Source organism: Hippocampus zosterae, chromosome 13 (assembly GCF_025434085.1).
Source record: "Hippocampus zosterae strain Florida chromosome 13, ASM2543408v3, whole genome shotgun sequence".
In the NCBI taxonomy this organism is placed as follows: domain Eukaryota; kingdom Metazoa; phylum Chordata; class Actinopteri; order Syngnathiformes; family Syngnathidae; genus Hippocampus; species Hippocampus zosterae.
In genome coordinates this window covers 19,829,403-19,856,183 of record NC_067463.1, presented here as the reverse complement: position 1 = coordinate 19,856,183, position 26,781 = coordinate 19,829,403, and the positions used below count along the sequence as shown (strand labels likewise).

Genomic DNA, 26,781 nt, shown 5'->3' with positions numbered 1-26,781 from the left:
ACTTTTCAACGAACACGAGTGTAGCCAACTCGGGAATTATGAGAGTCGCTTCCCCAGAAGACATGACAATCTGCACGTCGGTCCAACCACTGTCACGCCTGTCCAAACTTTCTACGACGAAGCCGTCGGCCAAAGCATTTCAACCATTGAAATATCAAAGTTGAGCACGGCGTTGTGATCGGGATCTGCCAATTGGCTTGGCCGGAAATGAAATGCAAGTCAATGGGAAATTTGGAAGAAGCATTATTGTTCGTAAACGATGGCTGCGGAGGCCCGAGCTTTTCCACCTTCGAAACGTGTGAAAATATCTCGAAAGCTGCGTGACGTTCGACTCCAAAATAAATGCTGATCCACAAACACCAACAATTCACACGCACAACGGAATATTTGACACTTGATGACATGATAAAAAGACACACTTTTTAGAAATGTATCAAATCATGGACAACTAAGTGTGCATGCTATTTGGGGGGGGGCGGGAAAAGATGTCAGCGTTTATCAAAATGTCTTTTATTTCCTCTGGAGTGTTGCTGGAATAAATAAAAGCAGTGAAACACGGTTGGACTCAAGACCAGTATTGCATTGTATGAACACATTTACAAGCGTACGCACAAGAGCACTTTTTCTTGGGGCCTTTTTCTCCGGCCGGCCTCTCGGTGGCGCTCCGCTTCCTTCCGCAGCCCGCTCACATGTCAGCGGGGCCCTTGACGGCGGAGTCTTTAGCCCCCGCCACGGGCGCCGCCATGGCCGGAAGGACGCACTGCGATGGCTCGCAGTATCCGGCGGGTCCCGATGGGCCCGGGGGCCCGGGAACTCCCGGAATTCCGGGAGCCCCACGAGGCCCCCGAGAGCCGTCGCGCCCGTCGCTGCCATATGCCGACCGGCCTGGCTGCCCTGTGGGGTGGTGCAATTATTTTAGATCTATCTACAGGTATACACACAAACACAACACAGGCACTGTTACAGTACATCAAAATTTGACGTTTTCTCTCGGATATGACGAAAGGAATGCCAGGAAAAGCCTCCCAGAACAGCTGAGCTTGATTTGAGGTTCATCAGTGGACACTTGCAATGGTGGCAGGTATGGTCTAAATTGCATTGAAGTCAGAACGTACAGTCATACCTCGGTTTTCGACCATCATCCATTCCAGAAGGTTGTTCGAAAACCGAAAGTACACTCTTTTTAAAATCAAATCTTTACTGAACACGTCTGCTCACAATGGAACGCTACGAGAGAAGTCAAGTGGCGCACTCAAGAATGTGACTGGCTCAATGTGAATCCGAATGACAAGCGGGTGTGCGCCACTCTACCATTCACTCTACCATTAAACGTTTACTTGCCCTCTCTAAAAGTTTTTTTTAACCGATTTATAATTCTGTAATTAAGAACACGTATTTACAGTATGACAATTATTCAATCATCTATTCTCCCGACCGGCTTCTGAGTTATTTTGGAAGCGAGAAATGATGCCTGGGGAGCAGAAATGTTCAAAACTTCACAAAGTTTTGGTGAGTCTTTGATTTTTTTTTTTTTTTTTTGCGCTTCAAAATGGACTTAATGTCCTTTTGGGTCACGTGTAGCCACACACGTGAACCCGGTATTCCGATGAATATTTGCGTTTGTTGCGGAAGGAAAGGCAGATGTTTACATCCATCCCAGGGGCTGCCATTTGCTCCTCTACCGCCCTCTGCCGTTCACTGAGATTGAGATCCACAAAGTGCCCTCGGCCGCCGTTGACTACGTCACGTGAACAAACCCCGAAAACAGGTGAGTCGCCGAGTGACGTTTCCACTGGATATTTTGGAATTGATCTCGGCAATTGTATTTGCTGTCATATGACGTAGAATGTCATATGTGTGTGTCTGGTACGACACAAAAAAAATCTCGAATGTAGTCATGTCAAAGAATATCGTAAAGTGATCCCAATGAGGGGGGGGGGGGAAAACCGAAATCACAAACAAACGGCTGTTCCCGTGTTGGCCTCTGAGGGAGTGTGGGGCAGTGTGGTGCTGCTATGGGGTTCAATACGAGATGAAGAAGAGAACAAAGTTGCGACTGAGGTGTGCTGTATTCATCGAACTAATTTGCCCTGGTTTGGATTAGCCTCGTGTATACGTTCCTGCGGCGTGTCAATATTCGTTTTGTGAAAGAATAACAGTCCCGGACGTCTATGCTAATTTTCCGTGAGTACGTCAGCGCGGTTTGAGCAGAAATTAGCCTTTGCAACGTTTGGAAACGAAGCTTGACTCCTGTTTGAATGGACAATCGTTGACGGGAAACGTCATGAACCCCCTTCACGGACGGCAAAATCGCGCAACGTCACTCGATGGCACACGCAGGCGGGAAATTGCCACGCACACCCACCGCGCCGTTTAGCACATTCGTCATTTTTTTTCTTTGATGATCTAAATTTACGGCGAGAAGCCAAAATTGAAATATGGATTCATTTCTCAGCGTTTGCTGTGCTCCCAGCTGCGGCTTACCTGGCAAACCAGGAGTGCCCGCAACGCCTTTGGGTCCATGGGCGGTGGGGCCCCGGGCCCCCCTGTCCCCTTGGTCCCCTGTGGATGAGAACAGATCATGTTATTGCATGATGATATGTTCATTTGAACATATTTCCACGCTTGGGTAGGATAAACGGTCGTTTTCCAATTACGGGTCGGGGGGGGCACGCACAAATATTCAGGACGTTCAACAAAGAAGTTGAGCTACGCAAGAAATTAATTTTGTTGAAAAAGAAATTTAAATTTGTATAGCATTTGCAAATGAAACACTCCTCTTTTTACAATCTTATCTTCTTGAAAAAGATGGAAAAAGAAAGGGCCTCGATTCATTTAAATGGAGAACGTTTCCATTTGGTTCATCAAATCGAAACCACATGGAATTTTCGATGCGACTCGCGACAAAATAAAGTTCGTTTTGTCTTGTAAAGGTCGAACTTTTCCGACATCGATTCAGTGGTTATGTTTTCCTCGCGCGTGCGGGACGGTGTCTCTTCTGGCGAGCGATTGGGGAGGCGTAGCTGGGCGGTCCCACCTTTGGGTCCTTTGCGGCCCAGCGGTCCGGGCGGCCCCTTGAGACCGGGAAGCCCTCGGGACCCGGTGTGACCCGGGAAGCCGTTTTCACCGCTGGGGCCTGGGGGGCCTGGCGGGCCCGGCGGCCCGGGGAGCCCCGAGACGCCCGACTCGGGTCTGCTGAGGCTGGCCGCAAGCTGGGCCAGCTGCTCTGTGAAGCGGCACCGAGACGATCATGAGGACCACCGCGGCGACGACGGCGGCGACGATGACGACGACGACTCACCCTGCATGACTCTCATGCAGACCTGTTTGATGTGCGTGTCTGTCGGTGATTTGCCCTGCGTCAACACAAACACAAATGATTTGCTCCGTCGTCCCATCTCCATTTTTAGCCTTTCATCTCTCGTCAAAATTCTGCTTTGTAGGCATTGTTTCAAGGGGGAGTCAAGTCCAAAATGTTCTTTGAATTGCAGGTCGCTTGATGTGCGCCCTGCGATTGGCTGGCAAGCAGCTGAGGGAGCTGCCCCGAGACGGACCCCCGCGACCCTGGTGAGCATAAGCGGAATCGGACCACGAGCGGATGGATACGGTGGCCCAACTGTATTCTGGATTCGCCTTTGTGGAAAAGGGAGGCATCAGCAAAATTGCGTCATTTTCCTCCATCTGAATAGTTTGCCTACTTGCTGTGGACTGACATCACAGTTCCTCAGGTAACAACCAATCACAGCTCACATGTTTTTTGGGGGGGCAATGGGCTCACGTGATGTTTGCAAGCTGAGCCCGGAGCAACTGTGATGTCATTTTCCGTAAGGAAGGGGCAAAATGAAGGATCAAAATGGCTGAAGATGAAGCAGCATGCTGTCTTCACAGATGATGAGGGGGCGGGGCTTAGATCAGATAGAACTTTTTCTCTCGGAAAAGAACTAGTTTGGAACGAGGTGCAATTTTGGATGTGGTCTCACCGCGGGTCCCTGGGCGCCGGGCAGCCCCGGCACCCCCATGTCGCCCTGAGTGCCTCGCGGTCCCGCCTGGCCCGGCTCGCCCTCCTTTCCTTGCTGCCCTCGCCCGCCTTCCGGTCCCCTGTTTCCCGTCTCCCCCGGCGGACCCGTCTGCACGAACAAAACGGAAAATTAATTTCTCCAAAAAGATGTGGGTATATGATATAGATAGATATAAAATGTGTGTGAGAATCAAAAAAGAAACTTTTTTTTCATGAAATTAAACATGTATAGAAAAAGTAAAGGTGTGCTTTTGCGCCAACATACCGCCCCTTTTTCGCCGGGCTCGCCCTGATCGCCCTGCAAGAAAAGACAACCGGATGAGGTAGGCCAAGAAGGAGTAGGAGGAGCGAGTCCAAAGTGGCGGCCGGGCGGCGGCTCACCAGGTCTCCGCGGTAACCCGGCGTGCCCTCGGCCCCCGGGGGTCCCTGGAGTGGACGCCGCGCACGTGGGTTATGCCGCCAAGAAGCTGTGAAATGGGACTTTGGAGGACGAGAAAAAAACGCACCTGCTCTCCTTTAGGACCATCCGGACCCACGGAACCCTGGCGGGGGGGGGGGGGGGGGGGGGGGGAGAAAGAGATCCAATCTGACTTGAGCAACAAACGGAACGCCACGTGCGGCGGTCGCCCTTTGCGATTTAGCCTGTGATGTGGATGTCGGTCGGGCTTCCCTGAGCGTGCTTGCACGTCACCCCGGTTTGACTTTGCAATTCAAAAATGCGCATTTCAAGATGAGGCGTCAAATCCCCTTGACATTTTTTTGTTAATGTTGAAAATACAACCGGAGAAAATGCCCCCCCCCCCTGCCCCCGAAGAAAAAAAAAATCATAAAAGTGTGACTTATTTCTTTAACTCATTCAGTAGCAGCCAATTCCGGACCAAGTCTGAAAAGACGTTCAAAAACGTCTTTGGGTGTGAATGAGTTTTTAAGTAAAAATGAATAAATAAATGCGACTTTATTTGGGTCAGAGCATGACAGAATCGACGTTATTGGTGTAAGAAATAAAACCGAAATCCAAAATGGTGGTCGCATTTGTTCTTATGAATTGAAAAGTGAAAAGTGAAAACATGAAAGCAAAATGTTACCCTTTGGCCCTTGAGGCCCCGATAGCCGGCCGGCCCAGGCAGTCCGGGAAGGCCCACGTCGCCTTTGCCTCCCTGTTGGAAAGTCAAACAGGAGGACCCGCTGTTAGCGCGGCCAACAGGAAATGGAGACCCCCCCCCCAGGCCTCCCCAAGAAAAGAGCAGAGGCTCCCCATCCATCTCAAGCACTGCCGTGTGGAGAAGACGAGATCGCTTCGGGGCCTCGGCGGCCACACGGCAGTTCTCGAGTAATGACCGAGTCAGCGGTCTCACCCGTGGTCCCGATGCTCCCGGCGGTCCGCCCGGTCCTCTTTCCCCTCGCTCGCCCTGCCATCAACCGGCACGAGTCAAATTGGGATCGTCAGAGCCAGCGTCCTGTCGGCGCCTTTGCCGATAAAAGGCACTCACCGGTCCTCCCCGGGGTCCGACGGGTCCCGCCTCGCCCTGTTCGCCGCGCTCGCCCTGGAATCAAAACCTGTCTGGTCAAAGAGTTCACGTCGCTGCACCACCAGCTTTTGCCAGACTTGCGTACTTGCTTTCCCGGGGAGCCCATCAATCCCGCCACGCCCGGATCACCCGTCGCGCCCTGGCAAAAACGAGGAACCGACAAATAAATCAACCTGGCAGAGTGGTGAGCCGTTTTCACCCATAGTGTTGTGTGCCTCCGCACCTTAGGACCGCTCGTTCCTTTTTGGCCGTAAGAACCCGGAACCCCCTACGAGGAAGAGCCAAAAGCTCATTACGGGGGCAACAGTTCACGGGCGGTTCAAAAAAAATGTCGCGTTCCAGTCAAACTTACGGGAAGACCTTGTAGTCCGGCGTCACCCGGAGCTCCGTTCTTGCCGGGAAGACCCTAAAGAAGCGTAGAATGTCCGTCGTCAAGCAACGGCACGGTCGGAGTCAATGGGGACCCTTCCCTTTGGGCCGACACTACCCTAAGACCATAGTCACCTTTGAACCAGGAAGTCCAGGGATTCCTTCCCGCCCGTCCGGACCAGGAAGGCCCTGCGAGAACAACACGTTGGCAGCAAATTAGCATTCGATCGCCATCTCACTTAGCGTCCAGTGGTCTTTCCGTAGCCATTGTGAGCTTGCTACTCAAACATCGAGTCACCCTTGGAAAAGTGTAACTTTCTGATATTTTTTGGTGGGGGGGGGCGTAACATCGTTTCGCTCGGACTATGTGGGCTTCAGTAAATTAGCCTCCGTTCCTGATTCCTTAGCATCCAGTGGTTTTGCCAGATTTATTGTGTGCCCTCCGCTAAGCCTAATTTAGCCTCATTACCACTAGCTTTGCAATAATGAGGCTAAAGTTAGCATCTCCGGAAATGAGAACCAAGTCATTTGACCAAAACCGACTTTGCCTGGATGAACTCTAAGGTCGCCTTTTCGAACCGAGTTCTTTGGCTGACGTCGTTCGACTCGGCGAACTGTCAGTTCTGCGGTCTGTAAAAAAAAAAACTCTTCGCCATAAGCCGCTAACTGCCCCGGAAGTCAGCCGGAAGCAGTTTGAGTGGAAGTTAACCTCGGTCAACCACCAGCCAAGAGTTAGCATATTGTAGCAACATCATTTTGCTAACGCTAATATGTGCTGCCAAGTGAGCATCAAGTTGCCATCTTGGACCCAAACAATTTTGCGCGGACGCGGTTGTCCTTCGTCAAGGGCCAAGTCAGAAAGCGCCGCTCACAGCTGTTCCCTTTGGTCCCGGTGGTCCTCTGATTCCGGAAGGGCCTCCGTCACCCTGCGGGGATACCACCAAGACCGCATTTTAGGCGACCGTAAACGCAACGGGGCACATTCAACAACGGGACGCAAAGTTCGGACCTGCACCCCCCTGGGTCCGGTCTCCCCGATGGCTCCTCTCTGCCCAAAGTCCCCCTAGATATTTTTTTTTGTTTTAAAGAAGAAAAGTGTTAGTATGTTTGCGGAGCACAGACATTTTTTCCCCACGATTAAAGATATCACGTTCACAGAATCAAACATTTTGGCCGCAGACAAATCCATTCATTTGAGTCCTGAACACATGAATAGCCGTAACATAGCCGTTTTTGCTTCCACCCCGCCGTCCAGGCGGAACTCACCGGAGCTCCGCGTTGGCCTTGAGGTCCCGCGTCCCCCGGCTTCCCTCGGGGTCCCTGTACGGCAAACGTCTCAGTCACAGGTGGGACAAAGTCTGCGAGTCTATTGACCATTGAGCGTCTTACCCGTTCGCCTTTGGAGCCCGAGATTCCCGCCAGGCCCTTGGCTCCGGCCGGGCCCTGGAAGCAAGCACGCGTTAGCCGATAGCAAAGGTTCACGAGTCGCTTCTGACCTGACGCAACTCCTCAGTCTCACTCAGGCCACACCCCACTCTCTCTCTCAACGATTCTTGTCCACGGTTATTTGATGGCTTTCAGTTAGTACGTGACCAGTTTATGGCCAAATGATTTTGGGAAGACTGCGTTGCTGAGAGCTGTCTTGTCGACCTACTTTCGCTCAGTTTAGCCCCGGTAAACTAAGGCTGCAGCATCGTTAGCATTTTATCGCCTCTGGGACTGCAAAGGACACGTCCGCTACAATTGTCCTCAGTTGGAAAGCGTTCAAGCAGGGGCTCCATGATTGGTTGACCACATTTGGTGTTTTTGGAAATTCATGGCAGGGCCGCCTTCACGCACCGCCTCTCCGAATGGAACGGCCTCAGAGTCTGGCTTGGGTATCGGAGTGCGTTTGCGAACGCACCCCGGGTTGCTCGTTAGCATCTTTTCCGCCGTGGCCTAAAGGCTCGCTTACCAACAAGTTATTTTTTTGGAGCCGCTCAGGATCTGGAGGTCCCTTACCGGAAGTCCTTGAGATCCGACGTCTCCCTGTGCGCCTTGTTCGCCCTCCTCTCCCTGAAAGCATTTTTGACCGTTCAGAAAAGTATTGTTGAAATTGGATTTGTAATCAATCTTATTCGAATTATTCATTTTTTTATTTTTTTTTTTAAGGTTCATCTTCACTGGTTACGTGGAGTTTTACGGAAAGCTGTAGTACGTAGTACGGGAACGTCACCTTGTGTCCTTGTCGACCGGGCTCTCCGGACTCACCCTTCACACCCTTGTGACCCTGCGCTCAGAAAACAACAACTTGGAGCAAAAAGAACAGACAAGTTTTATGTCGGTGTTGCTTTTTTTGGTGGGGGGGGTGTTGATGTGGTAGATGAGAACTTACTTTCATGCCAGGCAGTCCAGAGTGTCCTGACAGTCCAGCTGGACAAGCACTAGGGCACTAAAACAACAACAACGAGAAGTTAGTCGACTCCCAGTTAGCTTCTGATCGCAAAATGAGTTCACCGCTAGCTAGCATCACTCCTCGGTTGTCAAATGCAAACGCTCGGTGCGAGCCTGTGAATTTGAACACGGCCTTGATCGACCGTACGCTGTCGTTGTTAGCCTAATTTAACTAAGCTAACGGTTTACATGACATAACTAATTTTGCTTAGGTTAAATTAGCGTTGGGTCATGCTAAGATAACAGCTAATAAGCATCTTGTTCCAGTTGACGAGTAAGTTAGCTGCTACTTGGCTGAAACAACCGAATCATTTTGTTTTTTTCCAACTAGTTTAGCCGCAGTTGATTTCTGTACGAGCGGCAAGTGCGGATTCCGATAGCCGGATAATTCTGGCCAGGCAAAGTTAGCCTCAGTTCAGGTTCAGTTCATGGCTAGGTCACCTTTTTTCTGTTTTTGTTGAAGCTAGGTTAGCGTCTGTTAAGGCGAATGTTGACACCAAATGTTCCGGTGCGAAACTCACCAGTTCGTGGCCCCGATAAACTCCCGGTGGACCCTGGAAAAAACATTTTGCTGCATGTCAAGCCGTCGGCACCGGAAAACAACCCGCGGCGGCATTCCCGGTGGGATTTACCCGAGGTCCCGCGGCTCCCGTAGCGCCCACTTGGCCCCTCGTGCCTCTGGCTCCCTGTGCCGACACGCAGCTTTAAGGATTATTCTTTCAATCGGACACCTTGGACTCGGCGTTCACCGTGTCATGCGGACACACTCACAGGAGCGCCCGCTTTGCCCATTTCTCCTGGGAGGCCGTCGGTCCCCGGGATGCCCTGGCCGATTCATAAGCCCCCCGGGCCCCAAGGGGAAAAAAAGGAAAACATTTAAATATAAAAAAAAAACATTTTAAGAGGGGGGGTGACTCGATTTTTTTTTCTGAGGAAAATTTTTTCATTGCTTTGTACTAAAAATTACAATCCTCCTTTTTTTTCTAAAAAAGTTACGAATATTGTCATTTTTCCAGCGATAGAAAGTCATATTGTTTTAGTTTAAAGTTTTTCCTGAAAAGATCAGATAATTTATAGATCTTTTTTTTTTAATTATTATAACCCTCATCTTACGTCTACAAATCTCACAGAATGCTGTTTTTTTGGGGGGGGGTCAAGAAAAAATATATACATTTAACGAGTGACATTTCTGAGGGGAAAAAAATAATCTCTTTTCGAGGAGCGGCAAAGGTCATGCCAGTCCTCTAAAAGAGGAGTGGCATGACCTTTGACCTGCAAAAGAGGAGTAGCATGACAAGTCATTTTTTCCAAAACAAGTCCTTTTTTTTTCCAATAAATATACAGTAGTTGTTTTTTTGGGGGGGGTAGTAATCTAAAGGAAGTAAAGCTGTACTTTTTTTCAGGGGGGGGCGTTAAAAAACAAAAAAAACATTCTTAGTTATGTAGAAACTCACATCCAAGCCGTCTGGTCCCACGCCCTGCAACAGGCCACAAATCCTTAACAGAGAGGAAGAAAAAAAAAAAACTAAACATGAACAGCGTGGCGAGCACTTACCGGCTCACCGGCTGGGCCCTGCGGTCCGGGATCCCCCTGAGGACAAGATGAGGCACACGCAGCGAGAAGTTTTAGTTTTCTCCCTCCCCTCGGCCGGCCAAGCACAAGAATGTTTGGCGGCTTGACCGGGATCACATTGGATGCGTCGTCAACTCACTTTTGCTCCTTTTACGCCCGCTAGGCCTCGATCTCCGGGAGGCCCCACGGGTCCCTGCGGAAGAAAGGAAAATTGCGCCGACAGATAGTTACTAGCGGCAAGGAGTTAGCATCTGCTCACTCAAAGTTGGAGCCGAGCGGGACGAAGTGAGCCCCCTCCTTGTTAGCAAACAGCAGCGGAAAAGTGGACAATCGTTCCGAACCCCAATAATGCTAGCTTAAATTAGCGGCTCTTTGGCACATGTTCGTGGGCAGCTAGCATCCGCTAACCATGTCGATTAGCTGCTCGCTAGGTCGCCTAATTGTGAGCCTCCCTATGCAAAAACTGTTGAATTTGGCCAATACGAGGCTTTGCTCAGTCAACTGTAAATAAGCGGCTAGGACAGGGGTCCACAAACTTTTTCCTGTGAGGGCCACATAACTTTTCCATTCTCTGATGGGGGGCCGGTGTCAGTTTGTAACATCAAAGAAAGCCACACATAACCAAATAACGCTTTCCAGGTTCTTCACAGAAAAAAAGCCAGGAAACAAATAATAACACTATTAATGAAATAAATAACTAAATAACCCTCGGCGGCCCGGTAGTCCAGTGGTTAACACGTCGGCTTCACAGTGCAGAGGTACCGGGTTCGATTCCAGCTCCGGCCTCCCTGTGTGGAGTTTGCATGTTCTCCCTGGGCCTGCGTGGGTTTTCTCCGGGTGCTCCGGTTTCCTCCCACATTCCAAAAACATGCGTGGCAGGCTGAATGAACACTCAAAATTGTCCCTAGGTGTGAGTGCGAATGGTAGTTCGTCTCTGTGTGCCCTGCGATTGGCTGGCAACCGATTCAGGGTGTCCCCCGCCTACTGCCCGAAGACAGCTGGGACTGCGTGGGTTTTCTCCGGGTGCTCCGGTTTCCTCCCACATTCCAAAAACATGCGTGGCAGGCTGAATGAACACTCAAAATTGTCCCTAGGTGTGAGTGCGAATGGTAGTTCGTCTCTGTGTGCCCTGCGATTGGCTGGCAACCGATTCAGGGTGTCCCCCGCCTACTGCCCGAAGACAGCTGGGATGGGCTCCAGCACCCCCCGCGACCCACGTGAGGATTCAAGCGGCTCGGAAGATGAATGAATGAATGAATGAATAAGTTCTTCACAGAAAAAACAGGAAATAAATAACAACTAAACAACTCTCTCTCTTTATAGCCCCTTGAAATCCACAAAAAAAGAGCCATCTACGAGAACGCCACCTATCTTGTTTATGTCTTCTAGCGTCTTATTCACGTGTTCTACTAATTGATCTGAGACACAACTAAAACACTGAAACATTCTATGGTGTGTAAATAACTTTGTGACCTTGATTTCAACCCTATTTGCATCATGGGTCATTTTCCCCCGAAGATCACCTTTGTACTTTTTTTTTGTGCAGCTTCCATGGAAATGTGAATAAAAACATTAAAAATGTTCTTCAGTTGGGGACCATCTAGGAAAAGTCAAAAATTTCTAGTTAAAAAAATGATCATTCAGGGTTTTTTGGGGGCGTTTTTAACATGGTGATGGGTCATTTTGACCCAAGGACAACAGGAGGGTTGGAGGGCCGGGTCAAATGTGCCCACGGGCCGTAGTTTGGGGACCCCTGGGCTAGAATTTTGAGCTAACTATCATTCATTGAGTCGTTAGCGTCAAACCACCAGAAAATGTTCTTCAGACTAAGTGAAGCCTCAATTAAATATGAGTGAGTCCGCAGTTAGCGGCCCATGACCACGTGACTTTGGCAGGCCTTTTTTGCTCGCGAGCTTCCTTCCGACGCTCTTTCGCTGCTAGCCCTCTGCGCTAAAACTAAGGAAGTCGAAGCAATCGGACCATTGGCATCCCTTCGTCACATGACCTCGGCCTTGCTTAGCCGCAGCTTAGCGCTTGGCGTCTTTGAACCGCAGAGTTTTGCGAAGGCTGCCGACAGAAGATGCAAAGTCAAGTCGGGCTTCAACGCACCTTCTTTGTGTTCACGTTCCTCCGCCCGTGACTTGTTGCTGTTATATTGCATGAAAATATATATTTTTTGGGGGGGGGTATGCCCCTTTAAGTAAACAAAGTATTGCAAAGTAACTTTGAAAGTCAAGTGAATAGTTGTCCTGATATTCTGAGGGAGGTGCTTGCCAAATCCTGGTAGCAAGTCGACCCCCCCCCCCGCCCACACACACACACACACACACACACACTCTTATGTCGCAATCGCATCCCGAGTGGACGGCTAACGGAAGCGCAGCCATCAGAGCGACACACTGGCTCCATTCTGCTCCCCCCCCAGGGCCCCTCCGCTGCCATTGGGCACAAAAAGAGCCCTGTTTCCATTACCCCCCCCCCCCCCCACCTCCCGAGGCGCATAATCCTTATTCGAGCAATGCCTATTCCTTTTTTCTCAGTTAATGTGAGGTTTTACGTTTGTGGGCTCAGCTCGGCCTGCCACACCCGCGACCGGTCGCCCTGCTCCGTTTTATTATTTTTATTTTTTTTAATGTCGTTGCTCCACTTACGTCTGCTCCCGGAAGTCCCGCAGCCCCGCGAGCTCCGTTTTTGCCGTTATCCCCGGCAGGACCCTGCAAAAAAAGCAGGACGAGATCTTAGTGGGTGGGTGTGCGTGCGTGTGTGTGTGTGTGTGTGTGGGTGGGTGGTCGCTCACCGGTCCGCCGTTGACTGTGGAGTCCACTCCTCTCTCGCCCTGAACACACAAAAAATCAATCAATTTGAAAATTGTCCAGTTTGATGAAGCGGCGGGAAATTTGCTCTTGTGGGTGGAGCCACCCAAAACTCCCTGTGCCTCTTTGAGACGAATTTGGGGCATTAAAAGGCAAACGAGCAGGCCAGCGACGAGCCTTTGTTTTACAAAGCAATGGTGGCATTTTTTTTTTTAATGTAGCCCCTGAAGCCATTTTTTTTTTGCTTCGCAGCACATCATTTGGCGGATGTGTCCGTCCTAGGTAAACCCACAAAAAAAAAAGGGTAAACTGATCCCAAATGATACAGCAAGTCTGCCATTTTGTTTTGAACCTGCCATTTTCGGCTCACTAAACTTTAAAATAAAGGACGTTAGAGGCCAAAAGCACTTTCACTTTGCAACATGAAGGTTGGCAGAGAATTTTTTTTTAAAAGTCTGAAGGAGCCAAGTCTGGAAAGACGCGGGAAGTCTGCCATTTAAATCAGCATGCATTGTATTGTATTGTATTCTCATTTGAAGAGGCCATTTTAGAATCACAATGATGAAGATATTCAGCCTCCGACCCCCCGTTTGATTGACTGACATGTCCTGTCACAAGTAGACGCACAAAAAAAATAAATCATAATAATAATCTCCAGACATAGTTTTGAATTCTGTCTTGTTTTGAAGCGGCTCATTTCCCCCCGAGTAAATGTGGCTCTTTGACGTCCGTAGCCGTCAACGGCAGTTAGCGGGCGAGCGAGGCTGCGCCGAGTTTCTTCGTAGGTCCGCGGCGGCAATCCGCCGGCAGGGAACTCTTTGAAATGAAGGCAACTCATGATCCATCATGTCTCCTTTTAAATTCCCCCCCCCCCCCCCCCCCCAAAACGCACACACACCAAAGCAGGCTTCGGAGCTTGTCGAAAATAAGGAGAGCAAGTGAAAGGCTAAGAGGCTTTGACGGCGTTCCGAGCGGCTTGTCGCCGGCACGCCACCGAGCTCGTGTTTCCACCAAAGAATCGGGGGGGCGCGTACGACGGCAAAACTCACATCGATGCCGTCCACGCCGGGCACGCCGGCCATTCCGGGTGGTCCCGGGGAACCTCTTGGACCCACCGGGCCCCTCTGCAAAACACACGTGGAAGGAGGGGGTGTGGGGGGGAAACACACCAAAAAGATCAGCGGACACGTCGGCTCCGCACAGACGCCCTTTTGTTCGGCTGATCTCCCGTTGTGTGCCGAGATTAGCGATCATGACTTGCACATTTGGATGCGATAGCGGCAGCGGTCCGGCGCGGCGCGCAGGCCATCGAAAAGGGGTCCGGCCTGAAGACCGCCGGCCTCGATCTTTGAGGCTCCCGCCGCGCACCGACTAAAAAAAGCGCGAACTGGAGAAAAGGCTCCCGTTTTTCCCCCCCCCGAGCGAGCGAGTCATTCAACTCCTTCTCAAGGATTACGATCTGGGCAGTGAATCATCTCAACACTTGAACCGGAATTGAAGAGAACATTGAACAGATGGATTGTTGCCGTATCGACAAAAAAAAACGAGTTTCGGGTCGAAGCCGGCCGGGAGGCGAAAGCCCGCCCGTCCCCTCGCCCAAAATACTCCCCTCGCCCGACCCTAACCCCATAGAACATGCATTTGAGCTCCCGAGCGGGCAGGGGCTGCCACAAAGGCCCGCAAAAAGCATCTTGAATGCACAACGCAACTCGGCTCTCCTTCTCCTCGGTCCCTTTCCATGCTCAGAGGGACGAGCTCGGGCGACCATTTCTGGGGCTGAGCGGCCACTTTGACCAGAAGCGGAAAAGAGGCTCACCTGAGCGGAGGCGACGAGAAGCGCTTGCAGCAGGAGGAGCAGGCGGCAGCTCCCGGACAGATTCATGGTCTTGCCGGGATTGACCGTGGCACTGCGCGTCCCCCGTTTCCCGTACATCGACAATTACTCAAGAACGAGCCACCTGTCGGACCGGCCCCCTTTCCGCCCCCCCCCGAACGAACGCTGGGAGGGGCTCCCGTTTGATTAGGCGGGTCCTTGCCGGGCAGGCAAAGGAGGAGGAGAAGCGCGCCTGTAGGGGGCTGAAATGCAACCCCACCCCCACTGCTACGGCGCCACCGCCGCCGCCAGCGCGAAAGAAAGCGCCTCATTCCCATTCAAAAATGGAAAACTTGAATGCTTTTCTTTGTTTTGCAATGGGATTATTCTTGGCTGGTACTTCAACTCTCCACTTTGCGAATGAAAAGCCGAAACTTTGCCCTTTACAGACGAATAAGAGAACAAAACATTTCTTTGTCCCGCAATGGAGAAATTGGCAAGAAATATAACTAATAATAAATAATAATAATATACAGTATATCAGTCTTTTTCAAACTTTTTGAGCCAAGGCACACTTTCATTGAAAAAAAATCTCGCAGCACACCACTAGCTGAAATTGTGATCACCCCCCCCCCCAGGCTTATTTTGACCAATTAACGTGTTATATTGTTACTATAACCGTTTTTAACATGAATGACGTTATAACAGCTTGAATTGAAATCAAACGAACCCAAAGAAAACAATATTTTCTCATCTTTCGTATTGTTTCACCGTCGTCCTGCATTCATGCGTCACTAATTCGCTTGTCTCTCGTTGAAACACGACAGTTGGCTTGCTGTTGCTGCTCCCTAGCGGTATAGGTGGGTACTACGTAATTACTTTCTGGGCGAAAGACCGCACAGGCATCCAAATTGGATATTTTCCCGCGGCACACCTGACAATGTCTCGCGGCACACCGGTGTGCCGCGGCACACGGGTTGAAAAACACTGATATATATATATAATATAGAAATATTAAAAAAATATATAGAAATATTAAATAAAACCATCTCCATGTTCTTCTATCCAGCGACATCTTTTTCATTGAAGTAGGCTCATCTCCCTCGTCTCTGGGGCTCCAATTTTCGAGGGTGAGGTTGTCGCTGAAGACCCCTTTGAGCAAAGATGACTTCAGGCATCCCCCCCCCCCCCTAAAATTTCCAGTCGTGGATGAAGGGTTCCTGGAAACTGGACCCCATAAAGACCATTGTGAGCCAAAATACAACAGACCTCCCGTGTCTTTTGGGCGGATCGAGCCACGATTGACATGTCTGCCAAATTTTGCCGTGTGAAGTGAAACTGGCTTTCGGGGCTGGGGAAAAGTTTCTTGGAAATTGAACCAACAAAAGCCACTTTGAGTCAAGATGAGAGACTTTTGGTGTTTTGGGGGGACTTTTTGGTTTGGTCTACTCATGGAGACACGAAAACCGTCGGCTTGAGGGTCCACATTTTCCCCAAAAATTCTGCGACACGTGACCATTTCTGGGCGAGCGAGTCAAACTTGATCTCAAATGTGTCTTTCTTTAGCGTTCTCTTGAGAAAGTGGTTCCAATTTAGTGGCAGCTGGACAAACGCTCAAAGACGAGTGTGTATTTGGTGGACCAAAACGAAGCAATAATGGGACGCATCCCAGGCTCTTTTTAAGGCATCAATTCTTGAGACTTTTTTTGTGGGTCGACTCAGAGGACACGTATCTGCTCCATTTCTTGTGACGAAGTAAATTGTCAAGAGTGAATTTTCAAACAGTTCTGCGATGGGCCATCGGGGGTCATTTCTGGGCAAAGTATTGTACCAAATTTAAATGTAAACTTGGACGAAAACGCCTGCGATATTTGGTGAATTTTTCAGCCCGGTAAAGCACTCCAAATAATAACGTCTAATGTCACTGTAGGAAAACGAATCCATCTAAGATTGTCAAATCGAATCGAATGTATGCACTGTACAGTACATAACGACACTCACATGCTCCCAACATCCCCTGCCACTAGTTGGCGGTGGAGCACCTGCGCGGTGCTCCCGCCAAAGAAGAAGGAGAACGCGTAGAAGAAGAATAGGCGTCCTTTTTAAAAGCCAGTTCCGTTTAACGGTAGCGTCGCCGCTGTGTGTAAAGGCAACACAACAATTCAGCCCCACCACGGAATTAAACAAGAACAACGGAAGATAACTTTTTTTTTAAACGACACCTCGCGCTCAACGTGCTTGTTCGCGGTCTCTCTTAAACGCGCCGCTTGGGGTGAGCGAAACTCGTTCGTCTTTGTTGTGAATGTGATCTTAAAGGAAAGAAAGTAGTCGGTGCGGCCACTCCGAATCGAATCGCTGGCGTACCACCCTCAAACGACAACTATACATGCCCCCCCCCCAGCCCCTTCCACTCATAATAGTACATTGACGGCCACCCATAGAGCACGATATGTGTCAGTTCCCCCTCAAACGTGTTCACACGCTCCTCGCCAAACGGTCGGGATGCTTGGCTTTGGGATGAATGTTTAGAAGGAATCGAAAATTCACTCCAAATCGAAGCAATTAGGAATACAGTAATCCCGCGTTTCATCGCGGTTAATGGGCACCGAAACCACCCGCGATCAATGAAAATCCGCGAAGAAGCGACCCGACCCCCCATAGATACATGTGTATGAGGATAAAAAATATTTATAAGGCCAAATTTAACGGTATATATGCATGTATAATTAAATGTTGTCGTAATTAACATTACTTAAGGCTGTATACCAATAGATTTAAACATGTATAAGTTAGGTTTGTGTATGAATAATAAAATACAGTAAACATATACATCTAGTAGTGTTGCTCTCTGTGACTCGCTGTTGTTTTGCTGACTTTCGCTGCTTCTCGCGGACTTAAATTTATTAATTTTTTAAAATGAAAATCTGTGATGTACCGAAGCTGCGAAATAGCAAGGGATCACTGTACTGTATAGGGACAAAAATGAACGCTTCTGTCGCCGTTAGGAACTGCAGCTGGCCTGACCAGGAATTGCAGCTGGCCTGACCAATAGGCACCGACCGACTCAATGGACAACCTGGACTTTTCCGAAGAGGAGATCCAGCAGCAGCTGGCGCTGCTGGGATACGCCGACGTCCCCGACCACAGACTGCGAGAGTTCAAGCGAGGTGACTCATCCGGTCACGTCCGGCAAATTCATCCATGCGCGAGCATCGGCTGAAGTCTGCCCGAATGGCAGACTTCCTGTTCAGTTTTACGCACCGGTTCCGAAGACTTTGTTTTTCAGGCGAGACTGCGGGGCACATGTGGGCATTTCCCATAAGCTTTCCGGAGCCACATAAAATGATGCGGCGGGCCGGATGTGGCCCCCCGGGCCTTGAGCTTGACACCTGTGCTCGAAATGTAACAAATGCAAAAAGCAACGGCTCATTGACGGAGTGAATTAGAAGAAAGCCCGAAGACCGGCTGCCATTTTGTGTGCGTTCGATCATCAGAATCCTCTTTCCAGATCTGGACCGGCTGATTCAAAACGGCGGCGGGCCCAACGCGCCCGTCATGTCCGCCGGTGACAAAGCGGATCCCGGACCGCCCGCCTACACCAAAGAGAAAGGTGACCGCGTGTTGCACGCGCGCAGCTACGTTAGCCGTTGTGTCGTCCATCCCGTCACGCGCTCGTGGTGTCTTGCAGTGCGGCGGGACGACGGGGACTCGCCGGGGAGTGGGCGCGGAGGCGGCCCGGCCCACGTCTTGGTACCGGACGCCGGCGGCAGACGCTTCATCAAGAGGAAAGTCCTGCGGTGAGCGAGCGAGCGCGCTCGGCGGGCCGATGAGGAGCGCGTTTTCCCTGCCGCTGACGGCTTCTTTCGCTTGTCGAGCAGGAAGCGTGAAGGACACTCGCTGGTCTGCGACGAATCCATCTACAGCCAAGATCCCGGTAACGTTCTTTTTTGTGTTTTTGAAGAGGCCACCGCAAAGGTCAAAACGCAATCTTACGGGATCTCATTTCATGAGAATTGGTTCAGACTCAAAACACGGGCTAAAAGGGAGTGGCCACCCCGCCCCCCCGCCGACAACCTCGCGGCTAATCGGCTTAGCGCCGTCTTAGCAGCTCTCCGACATGTACCGAATGTGCCGGGAGAGCGGCGAGAGCTCCCCGAGCCCGTCCTTGTGCTCCAGCGAAGATGACGGCGCCCGCCGACCGGAAGATCGGCAGGTGGAACGACAGCGCGACGGTGGCGGAGAAGGTTCCCGGATGAGACGGCGTGACGACGGCGCCGACTCGCGCGACAGCTTTTACGACGATGCCAGACCCGAGTCGGAAGACGACGGTCGCGGAAGCGGCGTTCCCCGGAAGGAGCGAAATGGAAAACCCGACGCCAGGAGTGAGGGCCGAAAGAAGCTCGGGGGGGAACCAGAGGATGGCGAGCTCATTCGGAGCCACGCTGATGATCAGGAGGCGGCTGACTCTTTCCGTGACCTCCACCAAGAGGCCGAGCAGAAAGCGGAGGGCCGCCACCGAGCGCTCCATGTCCGGCACGCCGCCGAGACTCGCCGCCATTCCCTCGACCGAGAGAAGCAGCGGGTCGAGGGGGCCCCGGCGACCGGCACCGAAACGCCAGTGGCCGCCACGCAGAAGAAGCGTCCGGCAACGAGGACGGCGCGGCGATTGCGCTCGTGGACTTTGAGTCGGACCAACGCCGGGGTACGCCCGTCACCTGGCGGCGTTGTCACCAGAGCGCGCCATTCGGACTCTCGATCGGTGACCGCTTCAGGTCGGCGGCCTCGTTGCGCGTCGGGGAGAGGGCGGCGGACGCGCCGGGGAACCGCAAGCCGTCGGCCGGCTCGCCGCTTTCGCTCGTGTGAACTTGTGTGCCCCGCGTTCTGCAGATGGCTCCGCTTTGCTGCCGGATCGCCTGTCCCAGCTGCGCTTAGGCGAGGCGGAAAACCACCACGCCGGCGTCCTGAGCGACTCCGAGGAGGGAGTTTCCCTCAGCACTTGCATGGTATGGCTTTCAAAAGTTCCCAAAAATCTCAACGTGACGGTCGTCTAAAAGATGCCGTTGTTTGATTCCAGACGCGATCAAGAAGCGAGAGCGACTTCCGCGCTAAACCCAAATCCTGTAAGTCCGCCGCTTGTTCTCGTAGAAAAGCCAATCGAAGCGCTCGTCTTGCCGAGCGCCTTCGTCGACCGCAAACTGTTCGGAACTGACTTGATTGTTCTTTGGACAGGGTGGAGGCGAGAGGACCCAAAAGTCGAGCTTGTGTGTGTGTGTGTGTGTTTTTTTTTTTTTTTAACTCATTCAGTAGCAGCCAATTCGAGAGCAAGTCTGAAAAGACGTTTCCAAAACGTCTTTGGGAGTGATTGAGTTAAAAGCGACGTGCCAGTCTTTCCCATAACGGTCATAAATCGTCACCCGTGTCGTTTCAGTCATCCGACCGCTCATGATGCAACATACGATCAAGAAGATGGACCCGGTGGCCAGGTGAGCGCTTGAGACTCCCGCCGGTCGGTCCTGGAGAAAAGACGGCCAACTATTCTCCCCCCCCCCCGGCAGGTATTTCCACTACAAGCACCTGTGGGACCAGCTCAAGCTCCCCGGAGAGCGAGACCACCGGGAACTCCGCTGGGAAATCAGGGTAGGAGTTTTGCCGACTTTGTTTTGCAACAGCGCCCGCCCCAGAGTTTATCGCCGTTGTTTCCGTGCCGTTGCAGGAGCGACTCGCCTACCGGCCGCCAGCCGTAAGTCATTAAAAAGGAGAGACGCTTCACGCCGCCCGCACTCGCCGAAGCGTTGCTTCCCCAACTGGACGTCACAGATCCTCCAAATGCGCTCGAGCCACTCAATTGGCATTAAAATGTTGAAACGGTCCTTCAATAGCCGTCCGTCCATTTTATCACCTTCTCGGTAGGATGTGATCATTGTAAATGGTCGCCGTTGGTTCAAACTGGTGGGAAGAGAGCGCAATCACCAGAGTGGAATCAGACGTTTTTGGCCCCAAAAAAAACAACGGTGTATAGGAAGGCATTTTAGCAGAAAAAAACGACCATGTATGATAAGGAATTTTAACCTGAAAAAAAAAAAAACAACCTCGTACAGTAAGGCGTTTTTAGCGCAAAAAAAAAAAAAAACCGACCATGTATAGTAAGGTGTTTTGAGCCGATAACGACCATGTATGGTCAGGCGTTTTTATCGGGAAAAAAATAATGACCATGTATGTAAGGCGTTTTTAGCCGAAAAAGAAACGACCATGTATAGTAAGGCGTTTTTATCTGGAAAAAAACGACCATGTATAGTAAAGCGTTTTTATCGGAAAAAAACGACCATGTATATATAGTAAGGCGTTTTTAGCCGGAAAAAATAATGACCATATATGTAAGGCGTTTTTATCGGAAAAAAAAAACGACCATGTATAGTAAGGCGTTTTTAGCCGGAAAAAATAATGACCATGTATGTAAGGCGTTTTTAGCCGAAAAAGAAACGACCATGTATAGTAAGGCGTTTTTATCAGAAAAAAAAAACGACCATGTATAGTAAAGCGTTTTTATCGGAAAAAAACGACCATGTATATATAGTAAGGCGTTTTTAGCCGGAAAAAATAATGACCATATATGTAAGGCGTTTTTATCGGAAAAAGAAACGACCATGTATAGTAAGGCGTTTTTAGCCGGAAAAAATAATGACCATGTATGTAAGGCGTTTTTAGCCGAAAAAGAAACGACCATGTATAGTAAAGCGTTTTTATCGGAAAAAAACGACCATGTATATATAGTAAGGCGTTTTTAGCCGGAAAAAATAATGACCATATATGTAAGGCGTTTTTATCGGAAAAAAAAAACGACCATGTATAGTAAGGCGTTTTTAGCAGAAAAAAAAACGACCATGTATAGTAAAGCGTTTTTATCGGAAAAAAACGACCATGTATATATAGTAAGGCGTTTTTAGCCGGAAAAAATAATGACCATATATGTAAGGCGTTTTTATCGGAAAAAAAAAACGACCATGTATAGTAAGGCGTTTTTAGCCGGAAAAAATAATGACCATGTATGTAAGGCGTTTTTAGCCGAAAAAGAAACGACCATGTATAGTAAAGCGTTTTTATCTGAAAAAAACCGACCATGTATATATAGTAAGGCGTTTTTAGCCGAAAAAGAAACGACCATGTATAGGAAGGCGTTTTTATCGGAAATAAAAGACCATGTATAGTAAGGCATTTTTAGCCGAAAATGGTCGAGGAGTTTTCGGCTGAAAACGCCTTCCTATATGGTCGGGTTTTTTTTCCCGATAAAAATGCCTTCCTATACATGGTCCTTTTTTTCCATGATAAACACGACTTACTATAAATGGTTGTATTTTTTTTTCAGGTTAAAACGCCTTACGATACATGGTCATTATTTTTTCCGGCTAAAAACGCTTTACTATACATGGTCGTTTTTTTTCGGCTAAAAAAGCCTGACTATACATGGTCATTTTTTTCCATGTGTAGTAAGGCGTTTTAACCTGAAAAGAAAAACGACCATTCAAGCTTGTGACTAAAGGACCATGTCTCGTAAAGCACTTCTTTGCGTGTGCCTCTGGCACGCCGGAGAAGCCTGATGCAAGATTTTGTGTTTTAGCCCAAAGCTCGACGAAGTTTGGCGGCCAACGGCTACGTGGTCCCCACAGACAAGAAGCGATCGGCTCTGCGCTGGGAAGTCCGCAGCCTCATGGCGGACCCCCACCTGCCGCACGGGTTCATCTGAAGCACCCGCAAGCTGGGGGCCTTTTTCCTTTTTTTAATGGACGAGTAACTCGTCGCAGAGCCGGGGCGAGAGCTGAGACATGGCGCCCCGCCCCCCAATGTCATCGGGCCTTCCGAACGTCCATTTTAGGCCCTCCTCGGGTCTTTTCGCTTTTTCTTGTGACACGCGGGAACAAGACGACGTTGGAAAAAGCGTTGCATTTCACGAGGTCCTCAATTCAGGGCCTTTTTGACATCTCTTGTCTTTGTTGACATGACAGCTGGCAGTAACAAGCATGAAGGTGACAAAGTAGGAGATTTAACATCCATCAGCTTGCCTTTTCAGTGGCCAAAGGTCGACCAGACCTGACCAGGCTCTCGGATGAGCAAAAACCGGAACAAGTACAAAAGTGACAAGCGGGAACAGAAGGAACAAGTTTCCACATGACTTTTAGATTTTCTGATGTGTGTTGAGCTTGGTTTACCCCCACCAAAAATAAACAATACTTTCTATCATCGCTGTTACTTCTTATTCAACCCAGACAACAAACGCACTCATAACGCAGGAGGAGATTCAGGGGAAGTCGGCGTAGGGCAATTTAAACGGGTAGAGTGGCGTGTAGCGCCGGTCGTGCCACAGCAGCTTGTCTTCCAGGAAGCGCAGCGTCTCCAGCGTGAGCACCAACCCTTGGTGCTTCAGAAGGCTGTGCACGTTCAGACCTGAGCGGCCACAAACACAGGAACAACATCAACGGCTTCCCGTTGCTGTTCAAGTTCAAGCCATTCTGTCGACTTGGGCCCCGTCTCCTTATCTGAAATCAACGGTCTCAAACATGGGCCTTAAACTGGACAGTGATTTCAAACTCGATCGGCAAATTGGTGCCGTTGTTAAATCCAGCTTCTTTCACCTTAGACAGCTGGCCAAAATAAAACCTTTCCTCTCACTTGAATACTTTGAGACAGTAATCCATGCCTTTGTCACATCCCGGCTCGATTACTGTAATGCCCTGTACTTTGGAGTCAGCCAGTCCTCCATTAAGCGCCTTCAGCTGGTCCAGAATGCCGCTGCTCGCCTCTTGACAGGTACTCGTAAGAGGGAGCATATAACTCCCACTCTGGCATCCCTTCACTGGCTCCCCATTCATTTTAGAGTTATTTTCAAGATCCTCCTCTTTGTTTTCAAATCTCTGAATAATCTCGCGCCACCTTACCTCTCTGAGCTCATCCGCCCCGACACACCTGCCTCAGGTCTGTGGACCAGTCTTTGTTACAAGTACCAAGAACTAAACTGAGGCTCAGAGGGGATCGAGCCTTTTCTGTTGCTGGTCCCTCTCTCTGGAATGAGCTCCCACTGAACATTCGGCAAGCCTCCTCGCTGCCCATCTGTAAAGCCCTCCTCAAAACCCACTTGTATTCTTTGGCGTTCGACTCAGCATGACTTAGATTTGTTCTTGGTTTTACTGTTTGGTGCTTTCTACCGCCTTTATTACGGATTTGTCTTACCGTTTATTGTGCATGTTAAATCGCTCCATGTACAGCACTTTGTATGCAGCGATGGCTGTTTGAAAGTGCTCGATAAATACTGTTGACTTGACAAGTGAGGCGGCAACACGCGCAACAAGCGACATTGCCGGAACAAGAACGTCGCAAACTGGTGGTGAAGTGACACACGGGAACAGGAGCATGCGCAAGCTCTCTCACCTATGGCTGGAATGAGGTTGACGGTCTTGAGGGGGGCCGTGGCCTTCAGGATGTTGTTGCCAAAGTTGTCCCCTCTAAAGAAAGACACATAGAAACGACACCAGAATTTCTCCGAGGGCAGACACGCGTCAGGAATGATCGGCATGAGAGGTCGGGGAAAATGAAAAATCGAGGTGGGCTCAGTTGGCCGATTAAATGATTGCAATCAATTTTCTGTCGATCGACGATCAACTGTGAACATAGACCCATGCTCATTCTCAAACATGGCGGAAACGCGCGCGACAAAAAGCGGTTGGTCGCCTTTTCCTGCGCCGGCTTTGTTGGTCCCCAGCGGCGCAGGAAGCATTTGTCGCATTTTCAAAAGAAATCTGTGAATGACCCAAAAATGCGAGACGACAAACGATCAAAAGAACATTCTCAACAACACAACTCACACGTCGACAATGAGCAGCGACTCCTCCCAGTCTTTGAGTCTGAGGTCATCAAGCAGGTCCTGCGAGTCCGGACTCGGGATGTCGAGGGACTCCACGACATGAAGAGAACCCTGGAGAGGCGGAGGGACGGACGCCGACCCACAAGTCAGCTTGAATTCGGAGCATTTCTCATCGGCCGCAACAGCCGCTGTCCTACCTGGGCCACCTTGGAGCTCAGGGCCACCTTGAGCCCCAGGACGCGCACCTTCATGGGCAGCATGTAGTAGTAACTGGTGGGGCCCCTGGGGCCGTGGGACACGCCCCCTGGCGGAATCACGCCACGTTAGGACCGCGACGTCGGACAAAAATGTAGGCGTTGGAATAAGACCTCACCTCCCCTCCAAAGGGGCGAGCGTATGCTGCCGTGGCGAGCGCGGCCCCCGCCCTTCTGCTTCCACGGTTTGCGACCGCCGCCCCGTACCTCCGACCTCACCTTGGTGTTGGCGTGACTCTGTCTCACACGCACACTTGTGCTCAGCGCAGGAACAGGGGGGGAGGCAAAATCACACAATGACGGGGAACGACACCACAACATGCGGGTAGAAAGCGCAGGAATAGGAAGCTCGGGGAAAACAGCAACAGGACATGAGCATGAGCCGAGGCCACGCCGGAACAGGGAAGAACCATGCAGGAGCAGGAAGCTCGGTGGAACAAACAGAAAATGTCACAATAGGCAGGAACAGGAAGGGAGCCGGGACTGCAGCAGTTCGGTGAACATGTAAAAAAAAAAAGTAGCATCCTGCGACCTTCACAGGAAGAGGAAACAATGTAGGACTGACTACACCGGAACAGAAAGTTCGCCAAGCCAAAGCAAAATCAAGACGCAAGCTAGGCCAATGCAGGAACCGCGTGTGAGTCAGGACCACGCCGATACAAAGAGTGAGCTGAACCCATGCAGTGAGCGAGGACTGCGCAGGAACATGAAATGAGCTCAGGCCACGCAGGAAGAGGAACAGGGGCCGAGGCGCCAGCTTACGATGCGTTTGTAGTTCCTCTGCCACAATTCCACGCTGTGCAGGACGTCCAGTCTTGCCGGAAACAAAGACATTCACATTAAACATGCGTTTTGGTGTTTCGGCGCAACGGCGACCAACCTCGGGGGGACGGCAAAGACGTCAGGATGCAGTTCGGCCAGGCCCAGCGGGTCACCGCCCGGACCCTCCAGAGCGTCCACCCATAGCCGCACGGCGCTTCGGTGGGCGGGAATTTCGGCGGTGCAAAAACGCAGGACGGGCAGCGGGCAATCAGGCGGGGGAGTAGGGCGCCCTGAGCCACAAAACAACATCGGCTCACGAGACAAACGTCGAGTCCACGTTCGGGTTCGGACTCACTGGTTCTCGGCGCATCTCGCAGGTTGGCGGGCAGGAGCAAGTTGGGCGGAAGAACGTTTTCACCAGCCAGAGAGGACGTGCACTAGAAACAACAGCATGCAGCTTACGCTCGAGTTTATGCGATACAAGGATAGACTTTGCCGATTTGATTGAAGACATTCATCGGGCGACATGATCCTCTGTCCTTGGAGTGACTTTGCATCTTCACGACTAGCTGGACTGCTGAAGGCTGGTTGGTTGGTTCGCAGCCCTTTTGTGCTCGTCATATGATGAAATGTCAAAATGAAGCGACAATGAATCGATCGGCATGATAGTAAACTCTTTTGATAGAACGATTAATTGTTTTGAGCCTCTGTCCAAGTCTTCGGATTATAGAATCTGTTCTAATGGCTTACATAAACGCTTGTGAAGTGTGTCATAAGTGTGTTGCTGCTCATTGCAAATCTATTTACTTGATTCAGGTGGCGAGTCTCCATTTCGATGCCGACTTTCAGGAGCTGTCGTCTTTTGACAACCGGTTATTTGTGTTCTTTTAGCTCGAGAAATCAGTGAATTGTGTGGTATACATAACACATGCATTTTATAAAGTTGGCATGAAATGTATGGAATTGGTAGTAGGAATCTCTCTCTGTATTATCTCTCTCTCCACGGACGTCGTCGGGATAACAAAAACACGTTTTGTCCAGGTAAACAGTTCGACACTCACTCGTTTTGCGAATCCTCTCCCGCACAACAGCAGAGAATAACGCAAAAACATGTTCGCGGGTGTTCGAGGCGATAAGAAACCGAAGCAGAGCGTCCGGCTCACACCGAAAGCACGCGAGGAGGTCGATTGAAGCCGCTTCGCTCAGTCGGCCAAATGTAGCGCTTGTTCACCGCTCGTCGGTCGCGCTTTGATGTCGTCACAAGAGCCATCTCGCGAGAACTGGTGGGGAAAAAACGTAAACACAACTTCAGACTGCTTAACGGACGGGTTTTATTTCGCTTCATTCATTCATTCATTCATTTA

The 26,781-nt window shown here is 50.4% G+C and overlaps 3 protein-coding genes across 5 annotated transcripts; 1 reads left to right on the top strand and 2 right to left on the bottom strand.

Annotated features, from left to right (window-relative positions):
- Window positions 1-494: 494 nt before the first annotated feature.
- Window positions 495-14,751, bottom strand: col9a1a (collagen, type IX, alpha 1a). Of its 3 annotated transcripts, XM_052083775.1 has the most exons (32): window positions 14,552-14,745; window positions 13,785-13,859; window positions 12,720-12,758; window positions 12,574-12,636; window positions 10,062-10,115; window positions 9,905-9,940; window positions 9,804-9,827; window positions 9,121-9,174; window positions 8,982-9,035; window positions 8,871-8,903; window positions 8,291-8,347; window positions 8,132-8,185; window positions 7,918-7,971; window positions 7,306-7,359; window positions 7,183-7,236; window positions 6,926-6,979; window positions 6,789-6,842; window positions 6,052-6,105; window positions 5,900-5,953; window positions 5,771-5,815; window positions 5,633-5,686; window positions 5,509-5,562; window positions 5,374-5,427; window positions 5,104-5,175; window positions 4,525-4,560; window positions 4,400-4,444; window positions 4,284-4,316; window positions 3,981-4,127; window positions 3,302-3,356; window positions 3,038-3,226; window positions 2,485-2,562; window positions 495-894 (listed from the first exon to the last, which is right to left on the bottom strand). In XM_052083775.1, exons 1-32 carry the CDS (start codon window positions 14,666-14,668, stop codon window positions 686-688), a joined length of 2,109 nt encoding a protein of 702 aa, XP_051939735.1. In that variant the 5' UTR covers window positions 14,669-14,745; the 3' UTR covers window positions 495-685. The 3 variants fall into 3 exon arrangements, 2 of the variants coding, with proteins under 2 accessions (XP_051939735.1, XP_051939736.1); XM_052083776.1 differs by lacking the exon at window positions 9,804-9,827 and having other exon boundaries at window positions 9,881-9,940; XR_007966011.1 differs by lacking the exon at window positions 495-894 and having other exon boundaries at window positions 3,038-3,221; window positions 14,552-14,751.
- Window positions 14,752-16,104: 1,353 nt separating this feature from the next.
- Window positions 16,105-22,785, top strand: hyls1 (HYLS1 centriolar and ciliogenesis associated). The gene is made up of 11 exons (XM_052083362.1): window positions 16,105-16,820; window positions 17,576-17,715; window positions 18,057-18,158; window positions 18,237-18,345; window positions 18,427-18,482; window positions 19,436-19,551; window positions 19,623-19,668; window positions 19,977-20,031; window positions 20,104-20,185; window positions 20,262-20,288; window positions 22,164-22,785. The coding sequence occupies exons 2-11, from the start codon at window positions 17,616-17,618 to the stop codon at window positions 22,287-22,289; spliced, it is 819 nt and encodes a 272-aa protein (XP_051939322.1). The 5' UTR covers window positions 16,105-16,820; window positions 17,576-17,615; the 3' UTR covers window positions 22,290-22,785.
- Window positions 22,311-26,675, bottom strand: mrpl4 (mitochondrial ribosomal protein L4). Its single transcript, XM_052083360.1, has 9 exons — window positions 26,479-26,675; window positions 25,773-25,854; window positions 25,536-25,707; window positions 25,418-25,469; window positions 24,775-24,892; window positions 24,599-24,705; window positions 24,403-24,512; window positions 23,969-24,042; window positions 22,311-22,987 (listed from the first exon to the last, which is right to left on the bottom strand). The coding sequence occupies exons 1-9, from the start codon at window positions 26,527-26,529 to the stop codon at window positions 22,842-22,844; spliced, it is 912 nt and encodes a 303-aa protein (XP_051939320.1). The 5' UTR covers window positions 26,530-26,675; the 3' UTR covers window positions 22,311-22,841.
- Between the last annotated feature and the right edge of the window lie 106 nt (window positions 26,676-26,781).